Consider the following 14499-nt stretch of genomic DNA (forward strand, 5'->3'; position numbering starts at 1 on the left):
CGAGGGGCTCTTCTTCCTGCTCTCCCCGCCCGCCACCTTGCACTGCCGGGTTCAGACTTCCTTTTTTATAGATTAGCATAGAACACTGAATATGGCAGTATAGGGTTAAGTTGGAGTTCCGGACTACCCCCCTTTAATTCAGATCTAAGTGTCCTCCCTCCTAGAGGGTGGAGCTTAGCCCCAAGAGTCCCTGTGTCTCCAAGACATCAGAGAAAGGCAATTTTGTATTTGATTTATAGCTTTATTAGTAAACCTCATTCTAGAACCATTTATTTTTTTGAATTCTAAAATATTAAATTTATATTACCCCCCCCCCCCAATAAAAACCAGTTAATGGGAAACCTGCCCAATAAAAAAAAAACTGTTATTCTTAGCACCTTTCTAATAATATAGCAAGCCTGGCCAAACCTTTTGCACCAGCACAGTCGCAATGACAGGAATTCACCTTCACATTGTCCCAAGATAATAGAAAATTTGTATAAACCATGAATATCCATTAAAGAGACTAGTTAAAGGGCACCTGTTGGGTAAAAATGTTATCCCCAACCAAGGGTGCGGGTTAATAGTTTTTTTTTTAAAAAAATGCCCCCCGCCAGCGCTAGGCTACCCGCACCAGGAGGGAGCTCCCAGTGCAAGCAGCGATGTCCGGTCACTCGCATGCGCATAATGAAAAGCTGGCCCGAATTGCTCATTATGCACATTCGCGTTATGCGCATGCGAGTGACCGGACATGGCTGCTCCCTCCTGGTGTGGGTAGCCTAGCGCTGGCGGGGGGGGGCATTTAAAAAACAAACAAAAAACTATTGTTATCCCCAATGGGAATGCAGGATCTATTAGCACACACCCTTGGTTGGGGATAAGATTTTTACCCAACAGGTGTCCTTTAACTAAACGATTTTTCACCAGGAAGGGCTCCTTAATATTATTTAAAGAACCTCCCCTCATTACAGTGAAGGGGTAGGTAGTAAGGGCTATATAATTGAAAAAAGGGAATGAAAGAAAAAAATATTTTCAGCACAAGCTTTAGACAGGTGAATATTGCCCCTGTAAAGGGACTGAAATTTCTCTAATAACAATGATCTTACAATGATACATACATAAATATAGGTCCCGTTGTGAATGCAGACTTAAAGTAACAGTAACACCAAAAAAATTAAAGTGTTTCAAACAAATGATAATGTAATTTACAGTTGCTCTGCCCTGGTAAAACTGGTGTGTTTGCTTCAGCAACACAATTATAATTTGTATAAACAAGCTGCTGTATAGCCATGGGGGCAGCCATTCAAGCACAAGATACACAATAGATAACAGATAAGGTCTGAAGAATCCCACCGTATACTACAGGGCTTATTTGTTATCTGCTATGTGTCCTGTGCCTTTTCTCCTTTTTCAGCTTTGAATGGCTGCCCCCATGGTTACATAGCAGCTTGTTTATATAAAATATTGTAGAGTTTCTGAAGCAAACACACCAGTTTTATCAGTGCAGCCAACAGTACATTACATTTGCACTACTTTAAAAGACTAATTTTTTTGGTGTTACTGTTCCTTTGATAAATAAAGGGGTTGTCAATAGCAATCTCAAATGGTTTATGTGCACAATTAACAGAATACTCTTACCAACCTTGATCTGTCTCTCTCTCGTCCAAAACATTAATGCTTCCACTTTCCTGTGGAGGTTCTGCTTCAGGCTGTGCAATTTCTTCTTCATTATTTCCTTCCTGAACAGGCGTCTCCACTCTCTCTGGACCTGCCTCCTTAATAGGTTCATCTTCAGCAATTGTCTCCTCTTCTGTAGTGGGTTCAAAAGTTGTCTTTTCAGTAACAGATATCTCCTCTGGAGCTTTGTCTATCAGGATTTTCTCAGAGGATCCTGCACCTGTGCAAGCTGCAAACTTTTCATCAAGACGTTTCAGCTTCTCTGCACAAGCGGCTTTCCTCTGCTCTTCCATGCGCCGCTCTTCCTCTTCGCGTCTTTTGCGCGCTCTTTCGACAGCTGCCGAAACCTCTGCCTGTTGCCGTCGTCTCTGTTTCCACAGTTCATCCTCACTGGGTCGAGGGGGCAAGGTTGCCTGTCTTCCAGCAGCACCAGTACGGCTTTGGGAAGGATGCTACAATAGAAGGCAAGTAACAATGCTAAATAATACAGGTTTTCATGAATCATCCTACATATATATTATAAACATTAAAAAATCTGTAAATGCAGGTCATTAGAAGACTAACTACTTTATTGTTCTGCGATTGTAATTCTGCCCAAACTTGCTTGTAACCAATGCACTAAGATTCTTTGGAAAGCTAAATATGAAATGCCCAGAGGTGACATTTAAAATAACACATTTTTTCACGGTAAGATTGCCTCTCTCATGGAAACATTCATACACCTAGTCATTGATACATTTTTGATAAATGTGCCCATATAGGTCAGGCAACATTAATCACAAGGGATCACATACAGCCACTTACTCCGGCCTCTCACCAACCTAATCGCTCCATTTTCTCAGCCTCCCTTACCAGAGTAAAACACAGTGGGTAAACTAGGCAACATGTTGTACTTACTGAAAAACAGAGATAAGCCTACTTTGTAAAAAAACAAAAGAAAATGTAGTCTATATGACAATGGGATTATGTGTTGTTACTTTCAGTGGAGTGGAGCGGAAAGAATAGGAGCAGACATAGACCAAAACTTTCAAGCCAGATAAGGGAAATGTACCTGCTGTGGTGCAGCTTTTGGCTGCAACAAAGGTGGAATGTTCTTCTCCAAAGACAACAAAGGTTGAGGCATCTGTCTCCGATCCTATTTTTCAGTAAAAGGGATGGGGAAAAAGGCTTCAGTGAGTTGTACAGTCTAATTAGTAACATTCATGCTAAACAAGATTGGAGGTTGAGACTGTTTCATAGAGTGTAAAGCCATTCATATTAATGTAAAGAGAACAAATCACATAATGCTCGGGCCATTAATTGACAGGTAGCAATCATAAGAAAGTTTGCCTGACAAATAGTACAGAGAGTCACCCATTGGTATCATCAGCCTGTCCGATTAATTGAACGACAGATTGCCTTGGTAGGAAAAATGTCTGGACAATCCACACACAGTCCAAAAATCATACAAACATTTTTCCTATGATGGTATCTTTATGTCTATGGCCATCTTAAAGGAACAGTAGCACCAAAAAATTAAATTGCTTTAAAAGCATGGCAATATACATGTATTGTTGCCCTGCATTGGTAAAAACTGTTGTGTTTGCTTCAGAAACACGACTATAGTTTATATAATCAAGCTGCTGTGTAGCCATGGGAGCAGCCATTCAATCACAGGATACACAGTAGATAACAGATAAGGTCCGAAGAATCCCACCGTATACTACAGGGCTTATTTGTTATCGGCTGTGTATCCAGTGCCTTTTCTTCTTATTCAGCTTTGAATGGCTGCCCCCATGGCTACACAGCAGCTGGTTTATATAAACTATAGTAGAGTTTCTGAAACAATAGTTTTACCAGTGAAGGGCAATCTGTACATTATATTTTCATTAATCTAATATAGTGTTCCTTTAAGTCAATTTAACATTTCTGATGGATGCTGCTATATGTAACTTGATGCCATCAACAAGAAAGCATGTTTTAGAATGGAGAGGCAGCAAAGCAAGACAATGGAATAAAAAGTAAATACAAATTTCTAATAATCCATTGTTTATGTCTCATAAAAAAAATAAAATTTTTAGCTGAATTGCCTCTTTAGCCTCCAAAGATAAACCCTTAAAAAAAACCCATAAAACAAAGCAAGAATCATGTCTTCCCTAGAATTTTAAATAAAATATCAAACACTATGATTATGAATATGTTTGAGAACAAGTCATTATCAAGGTTTCTAGAATGTTTAACACCTTTTCCATCACCTACTGAAATATTATTGTGCAGCACAAACCTGGGTCTCAAGTGGTGGACCTGCTTTGCCAAAAAGGCCTTTAGGTCCAGAAGCAGCGGGGGCTGTTTGAGAAACCGTGGAGGCTGAACAGTCTTCTGGTTCGTTATGAGCAACTGCACACTCTTGTTTCCCTTGAGTTTGATCAATTTTGGAGATATGTTCATCCCTACACAAAGTTAAAATTAATAAATTGTATTTCTTAGTATTATGAAAAATGACAATATAAAATGTTTTATTCTAGATAACTAATTCTGCATGCAAACGTTTCCAGCGAATGAAAAGGATAAGTATGTAGCTTTAATTTGTACAATGTAGATAAATATCTACATGTGCTTCCTGCACAACTTTTGGTGAGTACCATCTTTATAGTGTAAGATTAAAACAATGACCTGCAATAGTGTGAACAACACAAAAGGTACACCAATCCTAAGCCATGTCTTTTTACTATTCTTAATGGCAGAAGTTATTCTTTTATTATCTGAATGGTTACAAAGTGATCCTGGAATTACATTATCCCTATAGGTAGTTACTTTGCAGAAGAAGGGCCTACTAATATCATTGACAAATAGGAGTAAAGTGGGATCCATACAGTAAGACAAGAAAACATTTAGACTGTATATTTGCCACAACACATTCATAGTCTCACACCCATGCATTAATCTTCATTAAAGTGATATGGACTCAAAAATCTCTTTTCAAAATATGAATCTACATTAAAAGTTACCTATAGGTCATGCAGATCATTTTTCATTGATCATTCTGCTTTTGTAAATAATTGTTACTTGAAGTTCCTAAACCTAACTGTTCTGCCAGCCTGACTGTCACTTCTTAACTGGTCAGTTAGAGTTTCTAATGCGAAGAATCCTGCTGCATAAATATGGCAGCCCCCTCAAAGAGGAACATGGTGGTAAGAAAGGTAATGTAAAAGCATCAGGCAAATACTTTTATGGCAAAATTATAAAAAGCATTCAAAGGCAATATTATAAAAAAAAAAAAAAAAAAAAAAAAGATTTTCTGGTGTCAGTATCTCTTTAAGGAACACCTGATCTATTTGCTAGAAAAAAAAACAGTAGCTTATATTTGAATAATGTTCCATGAATATTTAAAAGCTTCAATCAACAAAAAATTTTATTTGAGCAGTGAGCACAAATATACGCAACCTGTGCAGATATATTCTTTAATCAGGGGTAACCATTTGTTAAAAAATAGAAAGCTTACCAATGTGATTATCACAAGAAGGGAATGTAAAGGCAATGAAAGTGATCAATGTATGCTCAACACCAGTGCCTTAAATTTGCTCCTCTGTAGTAAAATTTTAAATATTATTTACATCCAATGCAAGTGGTTTATTTACCTTTTTCAGAAAAATTTTTTTGCAAGCACTCATGACTATCAAATATATTACTACCATATTATCAAAGAATGTGCCTGTTGCTTCAAAACCTCATGAATTCCAGAAGTTCAGGAATTAATGGTAATAAACTGCATTGTAGAGTGCAATATACACCTCTTACGCCTGCTGCCTTCTCTGTAGGGAAAAAAACTTGCTTTATTGAATACTTTCATATGTTAAAGGACCCTTAATTTTGCCACAGAGCATGGTCTACCTCAAGAAGAATGATTTATTTGGGCCAGATTGCAGACACAAGAGAGTACAGCAGCCACAGGTTCAGCTCTCATACTGTGGTTAAGTTCAGGTCAAAGATCATGGTTGCTGTTTATCCTTGGTCTAACACACATTCAAGATGCAGTGGATGCATATGCAAACAAAATGCAACTGTAACAGTTACAGTAACAAACATTGCTGGAAATTAAATAAATCCACTCATTATTGGTAGCGCGATATTAAAAGTACTTGCTGTGAATGCAAGAAAGAACATTCCCTCTACAAAATTCTAATGGATAATATTTATCAAGTCATCTATAATTTCTACATTACTGAAAGCTATTTTCAACAAAAAAAAAATCTAAATTGTAATTAATTACTTAGATTAGCTGCTCACATCAACTCAGAACAAAAGACTAATACTGATTTCTACATCTCTACTTTAGTGTTATTTCTTTATAGTAGAGATGTAGAAATCAGTATTAGTGTTTTGTTCTAAGGGCACACGGGCGACAATCTCCCCCGCATTGCCTTCCCGCTGGCTATAATGAAAAAATCGCCAGCGGGATGGCACGCAGCACTTTGTTTTTCGATGTCGCTCGAAGTATTCAGGAGGCTTTGGAAAACGAAGCGCCGCGAGTGCCATCCCGCTGGCAATTTCTCACTATAGCCGTGTGAAGGCAGTTCGGGGAGAATGTCGCCCAGGAGAAGAGGCGATTAGTCACCAGGCGAATAAATCTCTGCGAATCTCCCCGTGTGCCCTTACCCTAAACCTTGATCAGAATTGGTGTGTTGTGTCATCTCACTGTGGAGAGATGCTAAAGGTTGTAGATGAGCACCAGCAAAAGAGCCCAAAGATCAACTGAAAATCACTTATGACAAAGAAGTCTATGCACATACACCCAACACTCATACACAAACAACCTTTCAGTCGATATTTATTCTTACTGATAGTAAGGTAGTAATTTGTCAATGTTGACAGCCTTGTCAACCTTACACCGAAAAAAACAAGTAGCACAAGTGAAAAGGAAATTATTTACACAGACTTGTGTTAACAAAATACATGGAAGCCCATTTTGTTGAATATTAAAAAATGATTATTTTAATGAAAATACAAAAAGTAAAAATGGATACAATCGCATACATATTTCACAAAAATGCTGCCACTACAAATACAAAATTCTACATTTCACCTAATTAGTAGGAAGGGGTTTGCCTTTTGTAACATTTCCTACTGTAACTATACACTGCGATATTTAAAAACAAATGTGCAAGAAGATTACCAGCTTTCTGTTTTCTCTTTATGGCTGGGAGACTGATCATCATCATCACTGAAGTTGAGCTGTTCAGTATAGTCAACCTCACTTTGTGCACCTGCAAGAGAAATAGAAAACAAATAGCATATAGATTTCTACTACTAAAGTAGATGGATAAAAGATGCACTACCGTACTTGTCCTGTCTGAGTGTCCTGAGAAAAACTACACCTAAAAGCACCCCCCCAGAAAAAAACCCCACAAAACCTTAACCCAATGTAAAGGTGTCCATAAACGCACCGATAATATGTTACAAAACAAATTTTTGCACAATATTCGGTGCGTGTATGGTGGGAGATGAGTTGACCAATATCAGCAGAAGACTTGGATATAAGTCAGCTCATCCATCTGGCCAGCCAGAAAATTTTGATCGGCCACTTTTGAAGGCACCTAAACATTGGCCGTTGTTAGTGCTGAATCGTCAGATACAGGTAGAATTTTGTTTCTAACTGTATAGCGGACAATTCAGCTCTACACTTGTGTATTGAAACAAACTCTTTCCTGAAAAGATCGTAATTGTAACGTCTATGATCACCTTTACTGAAGAGGATACACACTGTAGGTTATACTTCAATTGTTGGTAGAGGGCAGACCCCAAGATCCAGATTTCCAAGACTGGCTTCTTGAAAAGCAGTTATGATAACACAGATAAATGTTATAAATCAAGGAAACGCGTCTACCTGGTGCGAATTGCAAATATTAAAGGCTTATTTCTAATTGTTGCACAGTTATTTTTTTGAAAATTACCTGCCCAGCCTTCATCTGCTTCTGTATCTAGGTTATCCAGCTCTTTCAGCTCATTTGCACTAATAATAGAGGGGCGGGCAATGCCCTCAGCAGCCCAGGAGTGTGCTGGTCTTCCTCTAGGAACTCTGAAAAAGAATCATTTTAATTAATACTCAACCCAAGTTTCTCAAAGCTTAAAAACAAATTACTTACAAACAAAAATGAGGTTAGAGGAAAACTCTACCCCATCCGAACAGAGTGAGTGAGAGTGAGAGTGAGAGAGTGAGAGTGAGAGTGAGAGTGAGAGTGAGAGTGAGAGTGAGAGTGAGAGTGTGTGTGTGTGTGTGTGTGTGTGTGTGTGTAATATACACAAAAGCCATGAATATCCTGTAAATTATATCCTTATAAACGGTGAGTAGTGATGTCATCAGTTATAAACGGGGAGTAGTGATGTCATTTCTGTCACATGACTCACTAAAATTTGTGTATTATAATAAATAAAGTACCCCCAGTTGTAAAATATGAGGATATGAGAAGTTACCTCGGAGTTCCATGACCTGTATAAAAACACTCGGCCTTTGGCCTCGTGTTTTTATATGGTCATGAAACTCCTCGGTAACTAATAATATCCTTATATTTTACAAGAGGGTGTACTTTATTCACTATATATATGTATGTATGTGTGTGTGTGTGTGTGTGTGTGTGTGTGTGTGTGTGTGTATATACACACACACACACACACACACACACATATATACACACATACACACATACACACATACACACATACACACATACACACATACACACATACACACATACACACATACACACATACACACATACACACATACACACATACACACATACACACATACACACATACACACATACACACATACACACATACACACATACACACATATACACATATACACATATACATTGAATGAAACGGCTCACATGTAAAGCTCTGCTTTGTGTAAATAAACTTTTTTCATAATATACTTTATTAGTAGTTATGTGCCATTGGGCAATCATAAATAGAAAACTGCCATTTTAAAAAATAAGGGCCGCCACTTGGGATCCTAGGATTCATGGTGCACACAAAAAAAACCAACGAAACCCTACATGTTAGGTCGCATGAGCCAATTAACAGAGTTCTGTCTTTTCCTTCCACTCACATTACAGTTAGAGCTGCATTATTTCCGGTCAGGTTATTTCTGATGCATCACACAGACCATCACAAAATGGTGGTTCAAGGCAAGCGATATAAATGGGCAATATTTACTAAACTATATATACCAGTTTGGTAAGATTCTTTCATATGCCATTAATTTGATATAAACTGTTGCTTAAGTATTCATTTGAAGTATAATTTTTCTTTAACACCCACACAATCCTCAACTGTCATTACATTAGACATGGCTGCTTCACCTTTTGATCAGAAAGCATTTGACCAAATGTTGATATACTGCCTAATTTATATTACTTCTAGTGAGATGCATTGGAAGGGATTTGAAACCAAGTCTGCAAAAGTATGCCGCTGCTTGCACAAAATAACAGAGCTGCCATAAAATAATTACTTACGCTTACTTTTTTTAGTAAGATCACTCATTTGTTTACGGATACATAAAAGCCTATTGATTATAGTTTTTTCTCTACCAAACAGTATGTATACACAGACTGAATATTAAAGGGAAAAGAAAAACATGATTCTAAGCAACTTTGCTATATACAATCATTACACATTTTCTTTGTTTTTTAAGTTATTTGTATATGTAATGCTATTAAAAACAGTGTTTGTACCTTTCAGTTCTCTGGCCTGGTGGCTCAGACTGCTATTACAATGTTAGACAATCCGGCTCATTAACAGAACTGTCTTTGCTGGGGACTTTTGCAACTTGGTTTAAAAAGTAACAAACAAGAGTTAAGCAAATGCTGCTTTCAATAGCAATTGTTTTAATAAATAACTTTAAAAGCACTGAAAAGGTTTTTATAAATGTGAATGCTTTCTTTTATTAGGCAAAATGTTATTTTGGGGTTAACTTGCCCTTTAATGCATTGCTCTGTCTTCACTAATAAACACAGAAAATGGAACTACCAGTTATTTTAGTTTAGACTGCAGAGGTTTGCTTATCTACTTTGACAAAGCAAAATTATCTACATGCAAAAGAGACAGAATTGTTTGGGCATACATAGTAAATATTTGGTTTTATTTACCCTTCCACTAGGTTAAATATTGCACTGTGTGATATTTTTTGTACCATACACGCATTTCACAATGGATCCCAATGCCATCCAGGTGCCTGAGGCAGCAATGAAGGGCACAATTGGCAGAGGTAATGACATTTCCCTTCGCTTAGTGGTTGGTCTACATTTCTTTTTCCGTGAAGTAGCGTAGTGATGGCCATGCCCACATACAGTCATATACAATGCATACAGTCACTACTATACCAATTTCACTAAAAGATGTGACTGACGCACGTTTTCTCCCATAAGAGAACATAGCGATTTCTGAATTATCGTTCTCTTAAAGGAGAAACAAATCCTAAATTTAAAAAAAAAAAACCCTACCCTCAGCCTAGCTGTACCCCACCCCTCCCCGGGGAAATTCCCCTAACTCTTTACTTAGCCCTCCATGCAGATTCTGTCCTGCGGAGTTCATGGGTGTCCTCTTCTTCTCTTCGGTAATCATCGGAATGAGACAGTCGAAGGGGCGCATGCACAGTTGGAGCAATTTTTTGTTTCGCGACAACTGCGCAATCGCCGAAACTCACAAAAACTGCAGAAGCGCCGGTCTCATTCCAAAGATTACCGAAGCGGCTGAAGATGGTGCCCGTGAACTCCGCTGGAAATAAACTGCACGGAGGGGTTTACATATGGCAAACGCCAGACAATAAACGACATAAACCCACTTGTCAACGGTCTTCCCCAAGGGTGAAAAGTAGTGTCCCTGCTTGCAATATTTAACTGCTACCTAAAAGGAATGTTGGATTATGTCCTAGATTTGTTTCAGCTTCACAAAAGTATCTATTTCCAAAAGAAGTGGTTTCATCAGAGGGCAAGCCCTCAGACAAAGATAGTTAACATTGCATTAAAGATTAGAGAGACAAATAGTATGAGAATATTATCCTTTTGGACTTTAGTCTAAAACTTAAAACTATATATACACACACCTAAACTTAGTCAAGTCATTGCATGTAACAAGTTAGACTTTACACTTCACCCAATATTTCTCTCAGGTGTCACTAGATCTCAGTCTAGAAGGGAGAATGCGATGGCCATGCTTGATGTCAACCTATTGAGCTTGAAGCCACTTTGTCCATATCAACTAAGTTTTGGTCTTGCAAAGTTCTTTTACTGTTTTCCCAGGAACTAGCACATCTAGTATAGATCAAGACAGGCACTGCAACTTGGCTGGAGTTTCCTAAGTTTCAGCTTTGTCAATTTTTCATTCCTGAGCCTGCCTCTTAAATGAGAAGGAAAGCTACGGAGTGCAAGCTAGAATGCTATATTTATTCTGTAGAATGTTTTACCATACCTCAGTAAAAAGCACTAGAAGCGCTCTGTTTGCTTAGGATAGCAGCTGCAGTATTAGCTTGGTGTGACATCACTTCCTGTCTGAGTCTCTCCTTGCTCACTTGTATCTCTGGGCTCAGATTACAGCAGAGAAAGGGGGGGAGCAGCAAACTGAGCATGCTCACTGGGCAAGGAGGTTTAAGCTGAAGGCAGGAAGTCTGATACAGAAGCCCATGTGTACACAATAGAAGGGAAGAAATGCAGGGTTTCTTTTGACAGAGGACCCAGAGCAGCACTAATTTGAGGGTTTACTGGTATATTTAGGCGGACCTTTCTGATAAAGCTGACTTAGTTTTAACCTTTCCTTCTCTTAAGATGGTGAAAATGGAGAAGACCTGCTTACAGCTCTTGCTGAAGTAGATATTTTGATGTCCATTGTATTAGAAAAGACACCTATGGGCCTTATTTCATAGAGCGGTTTATTAGAGAAATATACCAGATATAAAGATTGGAAAATAAAAGTAAAGCAAAAATCCGACACAAACCATTTCAGAACTTCTCATTTAAAGCATAATATATATGTATATTTAACTGTCAAATATTCTTGCTAAACCTGCTAGAAGACTGAAAAATTATATATACCTGCTGGCTTCTGCTGGAGTAGGGTAACGAGTCGGACCCTGCACTTGAGGAAATGGTAGTTTTGAATATGAAGGGAACATCTAAAAATGTTAAGAAATATATATTAAAACAAAGACCAATGTAAAGTGATGCATCTTCAATTTTTGATACTAAACCATAAATACTTACATTTCCAGCAAAGGGAGGCATCATACCCCTGTATGTAGGAGGTACACCAGACTGCTGCCCATTAAGTTTCAGTTGTGGCTGTGTTGCAGCACATGAGAGCAATCTATTATCACGTTTATCACCAATCTTGCCCTGATCCTGGATAGCAGTTCCAGAGGCATTTGTGCTACCATCCTCTGCAACTGCTGCAGTAGATTCCAGTTCAGAGGGGGTACCAAGATTTCTTCCACCACCTTCTCGCCAGCTGGCTACATCAGCTGTAAATAAAGGAGGGCTTAAGTTATTAAACTGCTTATTCTGGGTATAAGTTTTGCCACAACAGTCAAACATCCTGCATATAATAACCCACTTAAAACTTGCAAACATTTTGATAAAATATATAATAAATGTATAAAAAAAAGGGGGACCTGATGCACATGTACACGGGGGGGGGGGGGCGGACAGTGACATAGGAAGTGCAGAAATTAAAGTGACTGCTGTGCCTCAGACAGAGAGGTGGATAAAGCAATACATGATGAAATAATGTTTTAATAAAAGCAAAATAATTTGGGTTTCATGTTTAATTTGAAACAACTTTTTACAGCTTTTTATTCCAAGCCAATAGGTCCCGTTTAAAGTATTAAAAAACAAAAGAAATAGTAATACACAAAAAGTGTTTTAAAAGTAAATAAATTATATACTGTTGTCCTACTCTGGTAAAAATGTTTTTTGGTATCAGCTCTCTAGAATACTTTGGGTTTAGTTCTTACAGAGGAAGATAAACAGGGTTCAAAATATTTATTCACTCTCTAAAGGACTACAGAAAGTAGAACATGTTGCCAAGAAATAGGTGCTGAATAAAAAGATAAACATTAAAACGCAAATAAATATTTTCAGTTTGTGATGTTACTAGTCCTTTAAAAAACTAGCAAGCCATAACGCCTGCCGACCAGCAGACATGGCTACACACCACAGGGGGCACACTTTCTAGAAACAGCCAGTACTGGAAAGATTATGGAGCAGCAGCAGAATATCTCTCAAAACTCCATTATGGGCTGAAAAGATGAAATTAAACATTTGAGAGGAATCCTACTGCACAAATAACAAGGAGAACTAAACCCCCCTCCCGACAAAAGTCCCCATCCACAGTCAAATGAGCCCCCTCCCGCAGTGTCTATTTCAATGAGCAGTGTCTCATAGTAAAGATGACCTCTACAAGCAGAAATGCATAGCGGAGCTAGCAGGAGCAACACACGTCGGCACAGAGCTTGCTGGCACATGTGCAGTTTAAGATACTCTGTGCATGCACCAGCAAGTTCCGTGTAGCCAAACTGATCGGAAGAGAACAAGAAGATTCAGAAGATGGCTCCTGCTAGATCCGCTGAGCATTTCTGCTTGTAGAGGTCAGCTTTACTGTGAGAGGCACTGTTTTTTTAAATAGACTCTGCAAGAAGGGAGTAGAGACAGGGCTCATTTGATGGCTGTGGATGGGGACTTTTGTCAGGGAAGTTTAGTTCTACTTTAAGAAAATGGTTAAGCCCTTATTAGAGGAGTGATGTGTTCCCTTGCATTTTAATACATTTGAAGATCTAAGCAACCTTCCAGTAGTAAAATACGTTTTCATGAATGATTTTAGGCATTCCAAGTGGAGTTTTATCCTATGTTTTTCTGAGCAGGTTACTGCAGAGCCATTGTTTTTCTCCACAATGCTTCCTAAGGAAAGTTCCATGGAAAAGTAAATTTGCAAACGTGATATCACCATAAAATATTTCTATAAGTAGTGCTTTTCAATAACATCACCCTGCAAAACGGATTTTAATAAAAATACGTGACATGGACTTACTCTGAGGACGCAAACTGGGTCCAGGCCCATAATTATCATCTGTTGCGTCTTTCTCTTTTGTTTTTTCTTGCTCCCCAGCTGCCTGCAGACTGGGAAACTCTTGCTGAAAATATCGGTTTACCTTTACTCCTGCAAATATGAGCAGAGATGTTACCACAATTAACAAAATAACTCAAAAACATAAGTTAACAAAATATTGTGAGTCTATGAAGTATTGATTACATATGAATACACCTTGTTCCATCTTTATACCAGCTGTATCACACACTGCCATTCTCTCAAGGAGATTGAAATCAGCAGAAAACATGCAGGAGTGAATGCTAAAGCAGAAGAAGAGAATTAATATGGAAGCTGCTGGGTTACATAGAGGCACAACTTCCAGGCTTACAAGAGTTAAGCCATTATCTAAAAACTACCTACACCAAAGTCAACTGCACCTTGAGCAAGTGAGTTATTTAAGAAGAATATATACTTGACCTTAGATAAAGTCCAACATTATACTTGACTGTTGAGGATATTTGCTTTATAACAAAAAGATATCAATCGGATATGGCCCAAAATATTTCATAAAACATTAGCAATTCAACCTTTTCATACATTACAGGAAAATCCTTTATACTTCCTCACCTTCTGCTTGCACACCTGGCTTTGCACTGGCCCATGATTTGGCAACGGCAGGAACTTCTGGTGGTGGGACAACTGGCTTTGGTGGAGGTGGTGGCACTTCTGGTGGTCTAAAACAGAGTGATAAACTACAGTGTACATTAAAAAGTGAAGATC

At 38.3% G+C, this 14499-nt stretch overlaps 1 protein-coding gene across 8 annotated transcripts in view; it reads right to left on the bottom strand.

Annotated features, from left to right (window-relative positions):
• The window catches only part of prrc2c.L (proline-rich coiled-coil 2C L homeolog), a 76211-nt gene that overhangs the window by 48465 nt on the left and 13247 nt on the right, over positions 1-14499 (bottom strand). For 6 of the 8 annotated variants that reach the window (XM_018258614.2, XM_018258615.2, XM_018258616.2 and 3 more), the window contains exons 4-12: positions 14347-14471; positions 13720-13848; positions 11898-12154; positions 11730-11809; positions 7587-7711; positions 6809-6899; positions 3920-4085; positions 2708-2791; positions 1622-2108 (exon numbers count right to left, since the gene is read on the bottom strand). In XM_018258614.2, coding sequence (XP_018114103.1) covers positions 1622-2108; positions 2708-2791; positions 3920-4085; positions 6809-6899; positions 7587-7711; positions 11730-11809; positions 11898-12154; positions 13720-13848; positions 14347-14471 — 1544 coding nt within the window. The remainder of the gene's footprint in view (positions 1-1621; positions 2109-2707; positions 2792-3919; positions 4086-6808; positions 6900-7586; positions 7712-11729; positions 11810-11897; positions 12155-13719; positions 13849-14346; positions 14472-14499) is intronic. The other 2 variants (XM_018258619.2, XM_018258618.2) reach the window with 1 other exon arrangement.

Source organism: Xenopus laevis, chromosome 4L (genome assembly GCF_017654675.1).
Source record: "Xenopus laevis strain J_2021 chromosome 4L, Xenopus_laevis_v10.1, whole genome shotgun sequence".
Lineage (NCBI taxonomy): Eukaryota > Metazoa > Chordata > Amphibia > Anura > Pipidae > Xenopus > Xenopus laevis.